Source organism: Tachypleus tridentatus, chromosome 1, assembly GCF_004210375.1.
Source record: "Tachypleus tridentatus isolate NWPU-2018 chromosome 1, ASM421037v1, whole genome shotgun sequence".
Classification (NCBI taxonomy): domain Eukaryota; kingdom Metazoa; phylum Arthropoda; class Merostomata; order Xiphosura; family Limulidae; genus Tachypleus; species Tachypleus tridentatus.
The window spans coordinates 52,656,364-52,678,742 of NC_134825.1; the positions used below are offsets into that span (position 1 = coordinate 52,656,364).

The window sequence follows — 22,379 nt, forward strand, 5'->3', positions numbered from 1 at the left end:
TAAATACCCCTCCAATGGTACACCGATGTGCTCGCGTACTTACAACGCTTGAAACCGGGTTTTGATACCCGTGGTTGGCGGGGCATAGATAGCTCATTGTGCAGTTTTGTGCTTAACTACAAACAAACAAATCTATTTTTAATACTTATGGTAACCTGCACAGATATAACTTGTAAATTAAGCTAACAGTAAGTTGCACTTTAGTTATATTGTCTCCAACTCGCACCAATAAGCGTACCTAAGCTACTATTTTGAAAAGATTCGTGGTATTAAAAACTAAAGAAAACGAATTCTTCTTGCCTGTGTTGTTTAGACTATCACCATAGTAACCAGTTCGTTTTACTAGTAACCGCGCGTATTTACTGCTGCTAGGAGCTAAGTTGTTTAGTGTGGAGAGAATTTCAAAGACGGTTACTCTCCGCTTTCGTTTCTCCAGATGTAATTTGGGTGTTACAATGCTTATCAGGACAAAGTCCACTCTGTTCTTTGGCTTAGGTGAGTACGGGCATCATATTCTGTTATTGTGTATAAATTGTGTTATTTAGCGCTATTTACATTTTCATATTAAAGCATTCGATTGATCGTAGACGGTGTGCAAAAACTGTTTCGGGATGTGAACGTATTAGAATAAAAATAATTGAAAACACAAGATACAGACAAGATATATTTAATAATATATTAAAACAGTAGGCTTTTAATTCTTTAATAAACAATTTTGTCGGTAGTTCAACAGAGAATCTTGGAGGTTTATAACGCTAAAATTGTGTTTCTATACTCGCGATTGGCAGAACACAAATAACATAGAGCGTGTAACTTTACCAATAACAACAAATAAACAAATCTAAATATTTTACTTTCAACGACTCCCCTTCAGGCAGCGTAAGCAATAAACCGTCACTGTAAAGAAATTTAGTGTTAAGGCAAAAACAGAGCCCAGTTATAGAGTATAAAACTAATGGTTTTTTCTCGTTTTATTTGTGTAAAGTTAAGCACAAAGCCATAAATGGATTCTCTGTGTTCTGTCTACCACGGTTTTCGAAACCTCGTTCCTAGCATTGTAAGTCCTCAAACATAACGTCCACGCTTTACTCCGTCGCACCAAACATGCCCGCCCTTTCAGCAGTGGGGGCATTATAATGTGACGGTCAATTCTATTATTCGTTGATAAAAGAGTAGCCCAAGAGTTGGCGGTGGGTGGTGATGACTAGCTGCCTTCTCTCTAGTCTTACGCTACAAAATTAGGGACGGCTAGCGCAGACAGCCCTCGTGTATCTTTGCGCGAAATTCCAAAACAAACAATCAAACAAATCTACGCTTTACAAATGTGAATATTGACATATGTAGTCACTGATTCTCTTACAAATATTAAAACAAAATGTTTCTTTCGAAATGATAGCAAACAAATAATACTATCAATAGCCGCACAAAAATCGGCCAAAGCCCTGAAACTGTGATGACATGACGCATTTTGTCTCACAACAACATATTATCAACATATTATTGTAAAAAAAAAAAAGAGTTTTATATTCTAAATTATAAGTTGTTCTGAAGAAGCTTTCTTTATTCCGTCTCTTTGTTTTTGCCCCCCAGTGGCTCAGCGGTATGTCTGCGGACTTACAACGCTAAAAACAGGGTTTCGATACCCGTGGTGGGCAGAGCACAGATAGCCCATTGAGTAGCTTTGTGCTTAATTCAAAAAACAAAACAACTTTTTGTTTTTTATGGACCAAAAAGCTACGCAATAGTCTGTCTGTGTTCTGCCTACAGCCGGTATTATAACCCAATTTTTAGCATTATAGATCTCTGACATGCCACTGAAACACAAAGGTCACTAAGGAATCAACTGCCAAACTCACTCGTAAGATTCAACTGTTCAAACTATGAATGGGGATCATAAATTCAGTTATACAAAGGGTACTAATTGACATCCATGGTGTTTTGCTTGAATTGTTTAAAACAACTTACTGTACAGCTGGTGTTTTTAATGTTGAAGTGAGTAAGAAATTTATAACCACCTACATTAATTAAACTTGATTAAAATAAGTGAAAAGTTATCATAGCTAAAAATGGATATACGTATTTAGGAAATTATTTACTTAGCTTGAAAGAACAATAAATAATAATTAAATAAAAAAGAATCAGTTGTTATAATTGCCCTGAAGATGGATTGTAGCTGTACCTTAAGCATGCTTACTCTGCCGAAGAAGGAAGAAGTCTTGAAAGTTAGTGTCTATTATTTGTTAGTAAGTTGAGATAAGGAACTGAAATCGTAACAGTTGATACAGGTAGAGTTCCCCAAACTGATATTTGAACATTTTTACAAACTTGGGGTAAAATACTAGTTCTTTATATTGGAAAAGTTAGGTTCTAGATATTAGGAAAAGAACGATACTTGTTGGCATAGCTATAAAATAAATAAACTGAAGCTGATTAAAGATCATAGTGATAATTAATTATCCGTCCTCTTCGGATGTTCATAAATAACATGATAAATTTGGACCTTAAAACTCGTAAGTTCATATGGACATTGTTTTCCCATTCTGCATATAATCCTAGTTTAGTTACAGCGGGACTTTATGGACCTATCAAGAACATTCGCCCCATTTAACACTCTCAGTAGAACTGAAATTTTTAACTTTATCATGTTGTCAAGTACACTGATTTTCTATGTTTAAGAACAGTATCAGCAATCACTCTTAACAAAATATTGAGAATAAGATGTATCGTGGAGTTAAACTGAACTCTGACATTATTGAATGGAAGATTGTTTGTTGTTTATTTAAATTTTGCGCTAAGCTACACGAGAGCTGTCTGCGCTAGTCGCCCCTAATTTAGCAGTTTAAGATTAGAGGGAAGGCAGTTAGTCATCACCTCCCACCGCCAACTCTTGAGCTACTCTTTTACCAACAAATAGTGGGATTGACCGAAACATTATAACGCCTCCACGACTGAAACGGCGAGCATGTTTGGTGCGACGGGCTTCGAACCCGCGATCCTCAGATTACGAGTCTAGTGCCTTAACCACTTGGCCACGCCGGGCTGAATGGAAGATATAAGGTTTCATTGCAAAAGGAAAACAGCATAAGGTCAGCTGTCACCCACGTTATATTGTCATCCCATTAACGAAAATAGGGAAGACAGAGTCATCAGATAGTGATGAACATCTTTAAGATACAAGTAATGTGTGTTGTGTTTTATTTTGTAAGTCAGAAGATGAAAGTTAAGATTCTACACTTTCACCACCACATTTAACGACATTTTTTTACAAGGTGAAAAATTACTTTAACCTGAAGCTATACGAGGACAATTTTACCCAGTAAAACCAAAATAATTTAAATGAAATATCGTTGTAAACACTAAACACAATTACATAAAGGTCAGAGTTTCATTTAAGTCAACAAACCGTTGAACCTTTTATAACTTAATGTATACTTTATGTATATAAGTGTTTCTAACTATATTTATACTTGTTATATAGTAGAAAAGATCTGATATTATTATGTTCTTATCATATTTAGAAATTGGCATCTAACTTTCCTTTAAACGTAATATAAACACACTTTCACATTAATTTTCGAAAAGTATAAAACCTCGAAGACAAAACAACAGGAACAATTTGATTTGTGGCACCCTCTATAATACTATCAAACAACATAATATATTATTTTTGAATGTATAACTTTTGCTTCATAACACATGGATTTTATATTATTTGACAATTGTTATAAAAATAGTGTTTTACATAAATTTTCAAAACATTAGTCCCGTCTTCCCAGTAACAAAGCAGTAATTATGAAGGCTTTTAACCCTATAAACCTGGTTTCGATACCATACCCATGGTAGAGACAGAACAGATACATCATTGGGTAACTTTGCGCTTACCAACAAGTAAACAAACAAACAAAGGCATCGGTTCCCTAGAAGTAATTAAACTGGCAATATGCCACCTTATAGAAAACATTTTACTAATCTTGACACATTGCTGATATACATTATATCGATTGTCACTTGTACTGACAAGTACTCGCGAGGTGACAATAACAATCTACACAAGTAGAGACTTGTAATTTAGTCTTATGTGTTTTTACGCCCAAGCCATTAAACGTTCTTAAATGATAAAAAATGTTTTCTTCTGTTATCGGAACTTTGTTTGAACATATCTCTGTAAAATTTATGAAATTAAGCTAAATTGCGTCCAACCTTGACCGTGGAGGCAGTGTTAGAGAAAACGACTAGAGATTGTTTTATTTTGAATTTCGCGCAAACCTACACAAGGGTTATCTGCCTCGGTGAAGTAATTCTTCATGACAAGAAACCCACTCGAAACAAATATGTATCTCAGAACGGCTGATATGGCTACTGACACTTTCACTGATAAAGAGAGAACAATGTTTCGGTCTTCATAGGTCATCTTCAGGTTAAGAAACAAAGAGCTTGAATGTAACCATTGACGGGATTGTATTTGTGTACATGTATAAATATACATGCAGATACATCATGTTTCGTAGTAGTACCCGTTTATACTCTTATTTCTAAGACATGTGTCCGTCAATGGTCACATTCAAACTCTCTCTTTCTTTACCTGAAGATGACCCAGGAAGACCGAAATGTTGTTCTCTCCTTATAAGTAAAAGTGTTAATACCCATACCAGCCGTTCTGAGATACAAGAGTTATCTGCGTTAGCCGTTCATAATTCAACAGTGTAAGACTAGAGGGAAGACAACTAGTCATCACCACCCACCGCCAACTCTTGGGCTACTCTTATACCAACGAATAGTGGGATTGATCACACTTTACAACGTCGTCACGGCTGAAAGAGCGAGTATTTTTTGTGTAACGAGGATTCAAAAAGGCTAAGGAGAAGAACTGGGGTGACTTTTTGTACATACATATTTGGAACCGGACAAGTAACCTCACGGAGCTCTGGCATTCTTATAATCACTTACAAGTAGGATGATTTACAACTCCCCCCCTATTGTGTAGTTTTGCGCTTAATTACAAACAAATAAACTTTAAAACCAATAATACTCTGAAGATAAAGCTAGAGATTAAACCATTATTGTCTACTTGATGGAAAATAAAGAAGAGCTTGCGTTCATAGTTACTTTATCAGTAATCTTATATAGTACAACTTTCACACCATAGACATAAATTATAAAATAGTAGTTTATCTATATTGGTAAAAATGTTTTTTTTAGGAAGTGGCGCGTAGCGAACTACTTATTGATGGTGGTTTGATTTTATTTAAAGTTATATATACATATCTGTTTCAACGTGAAGGAATACACATGTAGCTACTTTGAGTGTCTTAGGATATGACTAAGGCAGTATTGAAAACAGCCTCTCTCTATAAGTAAAAGTCTCTTGATTGACAAATTGTATGATGATATATTTATCTTATGTATATTTGATTTATCGTTAATTCATCACCATGAACCTATGTTCGTTAGGAATTTAAAGAACATTTAGCACTGATGCGGTAATCTATTCTTTTGAAATATTCGACAGTGATTTAAAAAATTAGCCCTACCATCTCTAACGTAATGATCTTGTTTAAACTGTAAAGCCATCACTCGATCCTGGTTCAGTATCCACATCTACCTACATAATATAATAAACTATTATTTAACACTGAAAACTTATAGATATATCAATATGTTTGTATTTGTGTACATGTATAAATATACATGCAGATATATCATGTTTTATAGTAGTATATATACATGTAGGGATTTTGATTTTCAAAAATGTTTTTCAGCTCATCCGTGAATGTGACGTTCGGTTTGAACTGCACATGACTTCGGTGAATAGTCGAAAGTAGATGCCTAACCCACACGAACATTCGATTGTATTGCAGGAGTGCTTCGCGTGACAGCTAAACATTGAATGAATGATGTATAACTTGTCCATAGATCAAGTGATTCTATAAATGGAATAATAGTTGTATTTTAATTTGATCTTCCCTGATAACCACCATCATTACTTCATTCGTTAGAAAATTTGAACCTTTTAATAAAATACACTTATTTCAAATAGTTCTTATCTTCAGGTGTGCTTTAATATAACTCTGCATGTCATATTAATAAGAACAGTGAAACACTAGAAATTTCAATTGGTTTATATATTAAGTTATTCCATTCGAACCGCCATAACATATGTTCTCGTTCAACATGACTAGTTAACTTTGTTTTAGGACACCACGGGTAGCGTAAAATAACACTATGTAACACAAATTTTGTTTCTGGATAGTATGTGTTATTTCTTAATTACTTATGTTGTCAAAGCACAGAAAATGGCCATTATTCCCTTCAAACTTTGCTTTGTGAACTGGATAATGAAATTTAGAAATTAACCTATTTTCTGTGTAAAAACGGGCAAATTTGCACATTTTCATTTACATAAGGTCTGAATAAAACAACATATGAATCAAGATTTACGTGTATTTATACTAAAGTTATACAAAAATGTTTACAACTGAGTAGTTTTTCGAGATTTGCGACTGTAATGTAAATCACTTTCACGTATCAACCCCCAGATATAGTCTACCATCATGTTTTTGTTATACTCTTCCAGGTTGCAAAAGCAAAGTTTGAATAGAAAAGTAGGCCTTTTACATTTAGGCATAAGCAATTAGGAAATAACACTTTCTGCCCAAGAACAAGAAAAAGTAAAAATTTTGTTACAAAGTGTAATTAATCAATGCAAAACAGGTTAGCCACGACGCAGCGCCATTGATATTTAGTATTCTATAAACAATTATTTTAAGACTTTTAATTAACAATGAAACTTGATAAGTGTAACAAAAAAATAAAATAAAAAATAATAAGTTCATAAATTAATCAAAGAAAGAAGAAGACGAGAAAGTAGGTAGGAACTGAAACCAAGTTTCATAGAAGAGCGAAGAAGGTCGAAACGTTGTGTCTTCTATGTAAAGTGTTTTCCCCAAACGAGCCGTCCTTTCTCAACAAGTGGGTTTCTCGTCATCACTGAAACCAAGTTTCTATCATTTGTAAGTCCGCGGAAGTCCTGCTGAGAAGACCGAAGCACTACAACCTCGTTTTTGGATTATTTATGAAAAAGAGACATGTAAAACAACATATGCCTGATAATATAAACACACTTTCTTAGATTATAGACTCGTTTATGTATGGGGGGGAAACGGTTCTTAGGCAGAATATCATAAACAACCACCCAATCATTATTATTTTCTATTTCTGAGATCAATTCGTATTCGTTCGCAAATGGATAAACATTTGTCGTGAAACATTTCTCTTGTGATTCGCTGTTTGAGACTGTTCTAAGTAACATGTTTCTCATAATTAAACCGAGAAGGAAGGTAAAAGCACTTCCACCCGTAAGTTAACTATACTATTTCACATCATTACATTTACATATAAAATATAGAAAATAAATATTGATGTTGACAGTTAAACCAAATACTAACACAACTGAGATATTATACTATTCAGTAGAGTGTTTTTCAAACGAAACTTATCAAACATAAATATTTACTTTTCCCCAAAATTTGTCATTCAACACACTTTTATATATCCACACTTGTGGGGGGACTTGTGTTATTAAAACGTGCTTTTCACCAGTTAGCATACTAAATCTTTAATCCGTTGGATAGAGAATTCATCTGGAATTCCAGGTTCGGTCCCACTCGCGGTTGATACAAAACTGAGATTAAAACATGTTTTTGTAATTAGAAAAATATATTGCTGTTGTTTTACGAATGAGACAAAGTATTTTAACCAAAATATTGTGATGAAAAGAGGTAGGTAAGATGTAATTATGTCTTTTATTTATAATAATTTAACTTCACTGTGATGTGTTAGTATCATACATTTATACTTTTCTGTAATCTTATATTAGGAGTTGTTTCAAACTTTTTCAAAGTTCATCTGTGATTTTTGTTTGCATCAGTAAGTTTATTACTGACACGAGGCAAGCCTCTAATTGGAGTTCAGCACCTCCTTAGTTGTTGCCAATTCGTCTATTGCTGGCAAGTGAGATTATCGATCTCAAAGTCACGTGGATAGACAAATATATCGTAAACTCTGTTTGCCTGTTTGTAAGTTGGCTTGATTATCAGAAATGATGCTGTTTTATTTCGGTTTTAGGTGGTTTTAGGAGTGTCTTGGGAAATAAATGTATCAGCGTCACGTTCGCGTATACACATACACTTATATTCAGTTTCTGATGTTCCCTAGTTATTTTCGTTTAAGCATTTTTTGGTATGTTCACTTCCTGCTCTAATATCTTTAGACACTTAGTCGTAAAGGTAAAAAACAATTCGTTTGTGCGAACTCACCCGTATCGTTTCTTTAGCACTCTAACACTAAATTTAACCACTGTAAAACTGTCACTTTACCAAATCTTCGAACTTTCTGTTTTAAGGAGTAAAACTCACTTGTGCTTGCTTACTAAAAAAGACCACGCCTAGTGTATCTACAACTAGGAAAATAATACTATACCATATGTATATACTATCAGGATAATAATACCACAACACACGTATTTACGTCTTGGAGCATAAGTTAATAAAATAAATATGGCATACCATGGGCTTCTTGTTTCACATGTGAAATCTCTAAAGCTTGTTTCTTAATTAGTTTCCAGATAATGTGCTAGGTAATAATCTGGCGATAATAACACTAAAGAAACTCTGGTGCATTTTCCCGCATGAATAACAATCTAATTGTTAATACAAATTGTTGGCTTTGTTACTAGTGCTCTGTTGCGTTAGGTGCCTGACGTTGCGTAGTGTTAGATGTTACGTGACGCTAAACATATTTAGTGCTTGATTCACACTAAAATCATACCCGGTAAAATTACAGATCCCAAAATTTGAATAAATGCTATAAACTAGCACTTGCATTAAAAAAAATGTCTTAAAGGTTTTATTCAATACTAATTTGTTCTCCACGCCATGAGTTTTCACCCGTATTTAACAACAAACGTTCTTAAAGTTTATTAGAAATTGTGTACTTTAAATGTACATCTGAGTTAGAAGCAAGTTTAATTTTTTTCAACAGTGACACAAGAGTGTAGAGTTAATGCTCAGTTTATTACTATTAACAGAAATTTCATTTTTCAACTTCTTCCATTAGTTAACCATTAAACAGTAAATAGCTACCATAGCTTATATGTTTTGTGTAGGTTTTACAGTTATAATGTTAGTTTTGATTATTTTAAAAACAGTTTATTTACAGATAACCATACATAAAATTTATTCCAAACACAGAAGAAACTCCCGAGTGACAGACAATATTGATTAACCCTTACTAATCATGCTTTTCTTCTTCACACGCATGTTGAACCTGTTCAATAGTAATCATATATTCTTTTGAGACGATAACAAACCAAAGAATCATTCTATCTTGATCCACATATATTGCTTCTCACTGATTTATAATTTAGTGTTAGTGTTGAAATTGTAAATGGAATCCTATCTGAATATTTAATGGAGTAAATTCTAACGAACTTCCAAGAAAGTTCTTTTAGAACAACTCTATCTTTCATGTTCATAAGGAATGATACGTAGTTAAAGATAATAGGGTAGCATAGAATGGAGACTATATAAATTGCCTCCCAAGACACAACGGAATGTCTGCGAACTTACAACGTTATAATCCAAGTTTCGATAGCCCATTGTGTAGCTTTGTGCTTAATTGCAAACAAACTATATAAATTTGATGTTTTTATCACTCTGTTAAAAAACAATAACTACTCAAAACAAGTATTTACAAGAGTATTTTTTTTCACTATAGTTAGCAATCAAATCCTGATGGTTTACGAAATTTATTTAAAGGCGTTATAATGACAAACTTGTCCTACTTCCATTCGTTGAACAAAACATTTATGACATTTATCGTTGACTAGCATATGCCCCCCGCTAGCACAGCGGTAAGTCTACGGATTTACAACATTAAGATCAGGGGGTTCGATTTTCCTAGGTGGACACAGCAGATAGCCCGATGTGGCTTTGCTATGAGAAAAACACACACACATGCTAGCAGGTACGTCATCCTACGGCAGCGAGCTGTTCTGTTTGGACGAGCTGAACGTTGAGCTTTTCTATATGTAAAAGGTCGAAACGTTGTTCACTCCTCTACGTAAACAATTTTCTGAACCCAAACGAGCCGTTTTTACATATATATTTCTCTACAAGTGGGTTTTCTCGACATCACTGATTGTTGAGCTTTTCTGTCACAAAAGTGCTCTTGAATTCTTTTAATCGAATCTTGACGAGTAATTTGATGTGCTTCTGTATCCCGAGCTTGTTCTTGGCTTCTTCTAATTGGATCTTGTCTAATGACACTGTGAACAAGCCTATCTCTTTCTTGTTCTTTTTTTTTCTGTAACTTGCACCCTGACGTTTCATTTTTTTATCAGTCAGACTTTCTACGTAAGAAGCCACTTTTCAGTTTAGCAGTTTTTCACATCTTGATTTTCAATGTTTTTTATCACTTTATACTTACACTGAAGTAATGAAATACTTGTGTAATTTACGAAGATCGAGTTACTAAAAACTTCTTGCAAATTTGTATGCAACGAACACCGCACGAAAGACTTGTGATTCCTTTAATTAATAACGTACGCTTGGATTATCCACAAGAAAACGTCAATTTTATTCTGAAATATCACAAAGATTCTCCACTAGAAAGACTCACTTTTAAATTCTGCATTAAACTAATTTTACCACAACTTCAGAAATTTTATTAGAAAATTAACTTCGTTGATAATAATAACAAGGGTAGAAAATTAATGTACATTATTAAAAATGAAACAATTTTTACTTTAAAATAGTGATTTAGTCGGTAACTATTGTTAAGTCCTATTAAAATAAGTCCTATTATTTTTTAAATTTTAATAAGAGACAGTTTTATAATATTTTTTATTTTGATGTAACGTAAAGGTATTATTCATTTATTTCATACAAAACTGGAAACATGTACTAAAACTTTTTATAAGAGACCCAATTATAATGAAATTTTGTTAGGAACTGCCTGTTTAAAACTAAGTGTAAGGGTTCTTATACTTAGGCGCTACCTGCATTGTGTTTTCATTGTTGTAAACTACAGCGTAGTGAATCATTCTGTTACTTAAAGTACTTGCATGGTGTTTTCATTGTTGCAAACTACAGCGTATTGAACTATTCACAACCCTTCCGTTTACATTATCCACATTTTATGGCAGAAATTTAGTCAGGAATTACTTAGTTTAATATTTTATCATGCCAATATTTACATGTATATGTATATCATAAAATTTCGTGTTACTTTCATCCTCGGTGTACAGAACTCTGTTTCTTTTGTTTCTAGATCGACAGTGATCAAATATCACAAAAAATATCTACATAAAAGTTGTTTTTCAACTGACAGCCTTTAATAGTTGAAGATGTTTGTTCCTAATAGTAAGTAACTATATTTCAAAACTTTTGAGGGACATGACATATAACATGGCAATTTTAACACAGAAATGAGTTTAGTTTTTTTCATTACGTATAATCGTCTGTTACAAGAATATAGAGAGAATTTTGTGTTTAGCACTATAGGAAATGCCTCACGAGAGGTATTTTAATTCTAATTCTTCAGAAAATCTGAGAGACAACAGGAACATCTTTTGGTGTGTAAGACCCATAACGCAGATAAATTATTATTCAGAATTATACACGAATTATCTTCTACTTTAAACTAATTACCAGTGCCTTCAGTGGGCAACATTGCTGAGTATACATTGTTGCCTGAAGAAGGTTCTGATAAGGCTTGCAAATAAAATAAAAGCATTTTAACGTACAGAACAGTCCGTGTGTAATCCTACGGATGTAAATACCTTTTGACGTAATTTATGCTTTCCGCTGCCAGGTTTCACTCGAAAGTAGCTGATAAGTTCAGTGTATCACACGTTTTGTTTGTTTGTTTCAGAGTATAAGCACTGAGCTTCAAGGGCTATCTACGCGTAGCTTGCTGTCGTTGAGAGAGCTTATTGACTGGAGGAAGGCAGTTAATCAACAGTATCCACTGTCAATTACCTGAACAAATAACGCTTCTACAACCCTAAAGTGCAGAGCATGTTTTTTCTACAACGATTGCAAATATATAAATCCTCGGGTTCAATCTCAGAGAATGTAAACACCGGTGGGCCACGCCCGACCCATTAAAAATAATTCTATAGTCGATTTCTAGAGTGAAACGACTTTTTTTTCTAAACGATATGCTTTATGAACGGTTATAATTACAGAGGATGTTTTATTGTATTTTGACACAAAATCAATAAAGTAAGTTTTTACTTGGTATTTCAATTAGTACCTAATGTTGCTTTTCGTTTAAGAAATGTGAAGGTTCACACACATACATGCACGTGACAATGCTGAAAGGTGACAAATTTTAAAACTTTCTACTGTTACATATTATTGATACACACATTTTTTTTTAACACAAATATATTTAATATACAAACATAAAAATAATACATTTTATACTAACGGTCATTACTAATATTTCTTACAAACGATGGTATATAAATACAACAGTTTTACAAACTTACAAACTATACTGATTCTTATACCCAGTCTAGAATTGAATATTTTATCGATGATCCAGGTCCATGACGAGCAAAGTAATTCTGATTTAATATTTTTACGCCTCACCTAAGCTAACGCTGTCCTTTTCTCGACTGGTCTCACATCGGATACAAGATGACTCCTTCCAGCAAAGACACTTAATGCCCTCGTAGATATAATAACGTCCGAAGTAATTCACTGAAGTTGAACGGTTTGTAATCTTCGAAATCTATTGATTGATAAACATCAATCACAATTATAGCTTTCCAGGCCTACAGCACATTCACTGCACCTATCCAGTAATATTATCTTTTTCCGTATCTCGGCTAGCCGCTTTTTATAGGAATCGCGCGGGTTTGTAGAAATTTCGACAATATTCTCGCGCGCTTTCGTCAAACAAATATTGTTTATTTTTACTCTCAAGAATTCTCTAAAAGTTTCGAGAACAGGCGGAACATGCGCGACCCACAGTCAAGAATATACGTCACACGCAAAATGAAAACTGTACAGAAACAATCATAGGCACTAAAATAAATGTGCAACAGTAAATAAATCTGTTACAGTACTACTAGGATTTTGGTTATTGAATATGCGTATATTCTGTCACTATAGTAGCCATTCTTACCAGACAACAAAATACTGTAGAGAAATTAAGGCATTAACTACAGCACGCTATATCAGATTCAATTTGCTGTAAGTTCTACGCCGAAAGCCTTTTCTTCTTACCTGAATGCATCGACTATTGTGCGTAATCTATAAAACACTTCATATGTGTTCTAATCAAGCTCACAGTTTGCACGGCTTTATGTTCTCGAATAAATATCACGTTATAGGGGAAAGTTCGCGACATTCCATTTACAAGAATCAAGAAAGTGATTCATAAGACAGTAGCCCTACAGTGATCACTAATTTCTTGTACACATAAATTTGTTCTCTTCAAGCTTGCAACGAGAAAATTCAGAATATTGCACAGAATAATTTATCTCTTTCGAGTTAAGCACAAAGCTACACAATGGGCAATCTGTACTCTGCCCACCACGGGTATCGAAACCCAGTTTCTAACAGAGTGAGTCAGCAGACAATCCGTTGTGCCACTGGGGAATGTATAGGTGAAGCAGTCTAGTAATTAACTAGCGTATTCACAAATGTGACTTCATATAACATGTTTTAACTTGAGATCTTAGTCAAAAGTCGTTGTAAATTAGAATATTTGCACATATATTGTTTTTAGCAGAAATTCCATGGGTTATCATCTTTCTGTATTCGATTGGTTAGACAAAAGATGTGAAAAACAAGACAGACCATGCTAAGTTGTCTCCCGATGGCTCAGCAGAAAGTTCGAGGTTTTATTACTTTAAAACAAAGCTTGAATACCCACAGTGGATAGAACATAAATGACCCATTATGTAGATTGTGTTTAATAACAAAAAAAAAAAATTATGCTAACTTTTAAATTTTTATTGTTTTCGAGAAACATATCAATTTGTTAAATAAAGATACAATAATATCCTCTCAAATTTCTATTTATGAAACTTTTAAAGATATAAAACGCATTAACAATCTCACTTCTTGAAAAGCAGTCACAATTATATTTTATTATTCAAACTGTAGAAAAACAGAACTTATTTGTGAAGCTTTTTGATTGGTTATTTATAAAAACTTCAATTGAATTAATTTATATTTTCAGTGTGTGTGTCTCATATATACCAACAGAACGTCTTTCTTCAGGGTTATTTTCGTCATCTTTGTTTTAAGTTCAAATGAATTGTTTTACAGTTATGAACATAATTATTCGCGTATCCCAGTTTCTATTTAACCCTAGAAGACTTTACTGTACAACCGCCTGACATCTCCAAAGATAAATCGTTGTTTTTTCAAGACAGCTGGTATGGGTATCAAAACTTCAATAGAAATAAAATACAGAATAACGTCTCGACCTTCTTGACTTACATTTTTACTTCAAGTGGGTTTCTCGTCATCACCAATAACCCCTCGTTTGTTTGTTTTGATCTGAAATATCGCCCACGATGAATAGGTTATGTAATCAGTTTAAGTTCTGAACATGAATGCTTATTTTTTGTTTTTGTTCCTCTGTACGTCTACCATTTTTACAATGACAACACTAAAATTTTCTTTTGAAATCTATAGATCAAGACAAAATTATCCAACGAAGCAATGATATTCCCAATTTGTTCCTGATGAAAAAAGGTCCACCTTTCGAAAGCGTTCAAGTAGATGGCTTTAAATCTGTGTTAAACTGATTTTTGAGCCTACGTGTTTCACTAAACTCATGAAAGCAATGATATTATGTTGCATGAAACTCACAATTAATTTTATTATATATATATATATCTTCCATTGTTTTCGCTGTTGATGGTTCTTCAATTGTTGTACTAAGACGTAAAATGTAACATATAAAAGAAGAGCAAATTTTTAAGCTTCAAAAACACTCTACTAAGTTTTGAAACAGTTATATGTGCGATAATAGATTTATTTCGTACGTTTCAACTCTAACAGGAGAATATGATCAAACACATTGTACCTCAAATGTTACGCGTGATCACGCCTAACTGTTAGAGACGAAACGTCGTGCAGAAATAAATCTATTATCCCACGTAAAACTGTTTCAAAACTTCATATTATTTGAAATTTAAGTGAGTACTTACAAAGTAAATTCAAAAGTGCTCGTTAGCTTTCTCCCTCGCAAAACTTGAATATCATGTCTGATGCGTAATTCTTCAATATAATGTTAGGCCTAATTCAAAAATTAGTTGTTTTCATTATTGTTGCGTGTTCTTTTTTGTATGTGTGTGAAGAGATAAGTTTAGTTAACTCCCTCCACCCTTTTCTAACATGAAACCTGTCAGAGTACTGTGTAATGCTATAACGGTACTGCTTCAAGTCTTTTACTTATTATAGTTGCACTCCGTAGAAAAGCATAAACGTACACGCGTACCCAGGTAAACAAATGTAATTACTATGTTTATGACCACACGCACCTAATGAAAGGAACGGAGTACCTGTGTTTATAACAAATGGAATGTTACTCGTATAAAACTTGAATTTCTCTGTCACTCTTATAGCTTATGACATTAAACTTGGTTCCATTTCAGATATTTAGAGATTCTATTCATATCTGAATATTCATTAGTTCACGTGTTTCTTTATTACACGTTGCAAATATTAAACTTTATATGGTAAGAAAGCACGTGCAAGCATGTAGTTTAGAAGAAGAAATCGGTAGTACTTATGTACAGGCATTTCTTTAAGTAAATTTTTCGAGATTGTGCCACAAATCTTTACATACCACTGAATAGTAAATGAATGTAATTAGATAGATTTGGTCGAAACAAGAAAAAAACATGATTTTAGTCAAAACATTTGATATCTATTTTAGACTAATTTAGTTATTTATTATGATATAACTAGTAATTACACAACATAAATCAAGTAAGATAAGTTTGTTTGTTTTTTTGGAATTTCGCACAAAGCGACTTGAGGACTATCTGTGCTAGCCGTCCCTAATTTAGCAGTGTAAGACTAGAGGGAAGGCAGCTAGTCATCACCACCCACCGCCAACTCTTGGGCTACTCTTTTACCAACGAATAGTGGGATTGACCGTCACATTATAACGCCCCCACGGCTGGGAGGGCGAGCATGTTTTGGCGCGACTCGGGCGCGAACCCGCGACCCTCAGATTACGAAGCGCACGCCTTAACGCGCTAGGCCATGCCAGGCCATGTAAAATAAGATAAGACATTAAACAAAGTAATAACTACTTTTCTTCAGGTTTGCGTGAATAAAATTTGCAGTTTAGCTATGAATTAATTAGATGCATAACAATATTTGTAACTCATGCATACACCTCGTCCAACCAACCTAATAAGTGTTGAGTAGAACTGCTCTTATAAGTTCTTTATCTGTATTAAAATAAACATAAAATTCTTTAAGTGGGCTAGGAATACAAAGTAGTGCCTATATATAAAAGTGGTTTGACTTACATTTTATTACAGATTCAGTAGGACTTAAAAGTTTAAACTAAACCTTTTTTGTCATATTTTGTAAAAAAATAAGCAAGTCACATGACAACATTTATTATAAAACTGAAATAGAACAATGTGTATTAGAATTACTTTTTAAAATTATTTCATATTTTATAGGTCGCGTTATACCGTTTAAAACTGATTTCTTTGGGAAGGGTATGCTACAGGCCTTTCTGATGCAAATTATTCATATACTTAGATAATAAAAATATGTTTAGATCTGATATTTAGAATACCCAAGAGAAGTATATCCCTTTATAAATAATTTCTTTGGAAAAAAAAGGAATATCGATCAACTTGAAGTACCAGGACCATCCAGAAAGGGACCTACAAAAAATTAGCGACAGATACGATAAACAAAGTGTGTCTTGTTACACACGAGAGTCCACAAATACAAAGGTAAAGGACTAAAGCCGTTCACATGACTCATGCAACAGTAAGCAAGATAGTGAATAAGAATCTCCATCTGGAAAAGTGACACACGTTACTTCACGTTATATCAGTTCAACTGTTGCATACGTCAAGGAATAAAACAAGTATTTATGTCATTCCATAAGAAGACATATCACTCAAGTCACCAGTCTCAGCATCTAAGAATTTTTATGTCATCGGACTGTTGAAACAAATAGATTATGGAAAGCAGGATGGAGGAAGGGAGTGCTAGGAAGATGATAGCCTTATGATGGAGTATTCTGTAATGGAAATTACACTACAAAGCTATCGTCAAGATGCACGGTCGTCAAATAAATCATGACTGGACGTGTAGATATGAATGTGGTAAATCTCGAAAATCATTATAATATAATGTTTTCAACCTCTGTATATGCAATAGTTATCATTTATTACCAAATAAGGCAAATTAACTAGATATGTACCTTCTGATACTCATAGATAATTAACCATCATACTGCTGCCCTTAAAGTCAACTGTAAACGTTTGCAAAATGTAGTGAAACTAAAAACCAATACATTTCAAGTGAAAATTGAACATGCGTTTAAACAAAACAGTAGACTTACCTTTCAATGACTAGTAAGCAATTCTATAATCACTTCCTAATTTTAGGTATAAAAACAAAATGCTTTAATGTGGTACACTTAGAAATGAATCTCCGTAGACAAGTGATATGTAGTAACTATAATTTAATTTATTTGTTTACTCCATGGTAGTTAAACTAAGATATATCATTAGCTACCTGTTGTTCTAATAATAACTTCTGAAAAAAGTCAAGGGCTTCAAACCTGAAAACTGTTTGTAAAGTGTCTACTTCTCCCATGTTACAAGTTTACATCAATAAGTTTTATTAAAATTGCTTTAAAGTAAAAAAGTCAACGTTTCAGCTAGATGATCTCTACTCAGTGGAATTCAAAAGATATTGAAATATAACAGGTGGCCGAGTCTCTTTAAACTCTAACATCGTCATACTGGTCATCATAGCCAAAGTCATGGAATGGATATACGAGCAGAGACCAAAACTGACCATAGCAACATATGGCTTAGTCAAGAAAAAGACATGACTGCATGCTGTATGGAGAGATGGACGTCTAAATTTGGAATCGTCAGTGGCCAAAACTGGATGACCAAGTTCATTCAGAACAAAGTGTGAAGCATATGAGGACGCATTTGTTTGGTTTGCCAGTAACAGCAAAAATCACGACTGGACCACACATCTGATAAACTCGCTAAATTTTATTGTAAGACTGCAGACAGGTTTTGTTCAAAGATAAATGGTAAAACCATTGAGAAACTTGAAGGTCTGTTTGATAACTTAAAGTCTTATCTGCCAATTATTTTTATTTTATCTCAGTGATATGCTATCTTATTCATCACTAGTGATATATAAATTATATTTTTCACTCTAATCATTCTAAAGTCGTCTTATTAAATATTTATACATTTTCACACTCGTGTTCTAGTGTCTTCTGTCAACAAATAAAGATATTAACATGGAAACTGAGAACTACGCATGCGGAGAATGAAACGAAAATAAGGGTAACACTAAAAATAGAAAATTCAGTAAACATGCAAACGAAAAGAACCAAAATCGTGCGAAAAAATGGAGATTGCGAGAATTACATGAATTCGAAGAAGCGGGAGATCAGGATGGCACTATTTCACCTATTGCACATCTCTTCGTGATCCTTCCGCGTAGCTGGTATTTAAATAAGTAAATAAGCTATTTTAATAATAACTGGCAACAATAACAAATTAAAAACCAAGAGTTGTTTCGGCATCAGGTTGCTTTCCTGCGGTTGGTGATTGGAATTTAGGGCGGTGCAACAACACCTGTGTTGTGTGCTGACAAACGTGCAGTGATGTAACTGTACAGTTAGATAGAGAAAAAAACCCGTGCTTTACTCGAGTCAAACTAAATCAAATATGTAATTTTATTCCACTTTTCATGATCGCTTTCTTCTTCTTATCCTTATTCTTCAGTGTTCTCGCCCTTTTAGTAGTACGTCTTCTGTATATCTTAATATAATATATTGTTTGTTTTTGAATTTCGCACAAAGCTATTCGAAGACTATCTGTGCTAACCGTCCCTAATTTAGCAGTGTAAGACTAGAGGGAAGGCAGCTAGTCATCACCATCCACCGCCAACTCTTGGGCTACTCTTTTACCAACGAAAAGTGGAATTGACCGTCACATTATAACGCCCCAACGGCTGAAAGGGCGAGCATGTTTGGCGCATTGGGGATGCGAACCCGCGACTCTCACATTACGAGTCGCACGCCTTAACACGCTTGGCCATGCCGGGCCCAATATAATATGTAAGGTCATGCCTTATATATATATATATATCTTAATGTGTTTTATATCTGTTTATTTGAACCAGACAATCTCGTTCTATACAATAAGCTTTAAAACTCTGTTACAGAGTTATTCCACAAATTTTCACTACTTATGATGATTAAACTCCAATCACAGAATTATAATATTTCTTCTAAAAATGCTTAATAATGGTGAATAAATACTGTTGAAGTATGCTGTTATAATAATTCTATTAATATAGTTTTATTGTTATTGTTGTGAAAGTTTAGAACGTCCCTTTGAATTAACTGAACGGGTTTGTTTGTTCTTGTTTCTTTCTATATCAAAAGGGTTATAGGTGTGAATGTAAAACTGATGTGTTTAAGCAGTGACTCAAACTTTTATATTACAGAATTTATCTTCGTGATCTTCTCCATGTTGATCTTGAGCACAACAGAGCAGTCATACAAAGAAACAGAGAAAGAAGCGCCCCCTGGGAAAATATCATTAACTACTGCAAGTGGTAAGTTTGATTATTCCCAACTGCGAGAAGAAGGCCTCTATGCTAAACTCCAAACGTTCACTCGGAAAAGTGAAAGTAGTAGAAAAGGGCAGCTAAAATTACTACAGCAATGGAAGGAGTGCTTAGAAAGATCGGTAAGACTATTATTCTACTTAGAACGCATGAGCAAGTGACGTATGTGTCTGATTCTCTTTCTTCCCAATACTTTTCCAGGCATTCAAGTTGAAAAAATTTTCATTAGAATTTAAGCATCCAGTTTGTTATATACACACTATATCATCCATATTATGAGACAACATTAACGTATAAATAATATTTTGCCGAACGTTACATTATATGTTTTATTTACAACTGTTGAATATGTAAGTTAAATAAGTATATTTGATAGTATTTATAGACAGACAAACGATAGAGCTTATTACGTCATGCGACCCTTTCAGTGGGAAGCATGGGCTAAGCATTTGGAAATACACCGTCCCTAATTTAGCTGTGTAAAACTAGAGGGAAGGCAACTAGTCATCACCACTCACCGCCAACTCTTGGGTTACTCGTTTACCAACGAATAGTGGGATTGACCGTACCTTTATAACGACCCCACGGCTGAAAGGGCGAACATGTTTGGTGTGACAGGGATTCGAACCCGCAACCCTCAGATTACGAGTCGAGTGCCTTAACCACCTGACCATGCAGGGCCACAATGATGAAATGAAATAAAAGTAAAAATCCATGAACCAGACGTGTAAATACATTATTGTACCTATCTTTATCAACACGACATTTAGATAAGACAAGCGAGCATTAACACAAGATCACACTTTAATACAAGTCAATAAGACAGTTTCTCACTAGGCAACAAACTTAAAAGTATACTAAAACAAATAGTTTAACTTGTATATATTTACAAAATAGACTAACAAACCTCTCGCATTTTACTCTCTCGTTTTACATTTTGCGAGAAACATATCACAAAACACTCTCTTGTTTCGTGTGATAAACATTCGATAAAACCCTTTTAATTCTACGAGGTAATCTTTAGAAAACATATTTATATTTATGATATAGCTTTGAGTAAAACACTTAAGTTTTATGAGTTAAATTTTAGTAATATACTTTTAACTTGCTAGTCTCATATACAATTCAGTGTTACTTACCTCAATGATAGACTCTTCAAAGACACTGTGGGCCTCCTGGTGTTCCACGTCGTCTTCTATATAATTCACTTATTTTTGATAAGGTCCTTCTGGGTTCTGAGAAACTCTTCCTTAACTGGTGATACTCTTGGATCGTCTTTGTTTATTCTGAACCTGCCCAGACTGATCTCTATCTGTTTAATTATCTGGGTCCGGCATTGCTACTTGGGTATGGTGGTACTGAGGGCTGTAACAGGTTTGGCAGATGTGTAAGCGAGGATAAGTTTATCGGGCAGTGATAGTAGTACCAGAGCTAACGTCGATGCACCAACTACTTCATGAGTTGCTTTGCTGTAACATGGTGCTTTTTAAACGGTTTAGCACATTTTATCCCAGGATTAACCCTTAATAGATTTTAGGATACATTGGTCTCAGCAGAGATGAGAGTGTAGAAGTCACATACAGTGAAAGGAGTGAATTAAAATGGTTAAAAAGTTTCAATACTACGGTTTTACGAAGTCAAGATTAAAAAATGGTTGATCAACTGATTTTCTGATAGGCCAGAAGTTCAGTCAATGAAACAGGGTTGAAAGTCATAATTTAGAGAATGTTTTAGATACAGCGTGTAAAAATATATTACAGATCAAGTGTCATAATTCAAGAAGACATAAACATACGTACTATTGTATGAAAAATCTATTTAAAGTACATATTACTATCCTGATCCGTCAACTTTTATACGGGATCTGCAGTCAATTATCATAATGTCATTATCCCTAACCTATCATGACAATAACAATCTCCATGCAAGCTAGCACAACTATCATCAGTGACTGTTTTTAAAAACAAAGTCTGGTCCAAGGAAAGAAACGACTAGACTTATTAGTATGTTGTTCCTACACGAATGACTGAAACACGCCTGACAGTTTTATAAGTACTGGCTATCATCTTCTGATTATGGCTATCCATCATCACAAGTGTCCTCTCTCAGTATGATATAGCTTTTGATATAAGTTTAATACAATTAAAAAAATTAAAAGAAGTGCCTCATGGATATTTTTGAAATACAATGTCCACAGTGTGTTCGAACTGCATCTTGCACGGAAAATAAATAAAATAAATCTTAAGAAAATATTTAGCAGAACTGAAACATTATGAAATATTTCAATTCGAACAACTGAAAATATTACATCATTTAAGACCAAATAAGCAGCTTCACATACTCTACATAATTCCACTCACTTAAAAGTAGTTCAGTTCTGTTAAATAGAACACATTCTTTACTAGCATTAATGGAAACATCGTGGTCTACAGTGTAATGAATAACAAGTTTGTGAGCTTACGAAGATAGCATTTCTAAGGATAA

The 22,379-nt window shown here is 33.9% G+C and overlaps 1 protein-coding gene and 1 long non-coding RNA gene across 2 annotated transcripts in view; both read left to right on the forward strand.

The window, feature by feature from the left end:
• Positions 1-385: 385 nt before the first annotated feature.
• Positions 386-22,379, forward strand: part of LOC143248735 (uncharacterized) — a 198,979-nt gene continuing 176,985 nt past the window's right edge. Inside the window, exons 1-2 of the mRNA XM_076497412.1 lie at positions 386-495; positions 19,773-20,017. Coding sequence (XP_076353527.1) covers positions 456-495; positions 19,773-20,017 — 285 coding nt within the window. The 5' untranslated portion in view covers positions 386-455. The remainder of the gene's footprint in view (positions 496-19,772; positions 20,018-22,379) is intronic.
• On the forward strand, positions 7,595-12,264 carry LOC143248743 (uncharacterized). Its single transcript, XR_013027165.1, has 3 exons — positions 7,595-7,778; positions 11,329-11,420; positions 11,932-12,264. It is a non-coding gene; the product is annotated as an uncharacterized LOC143248743 (long non-coding RNA).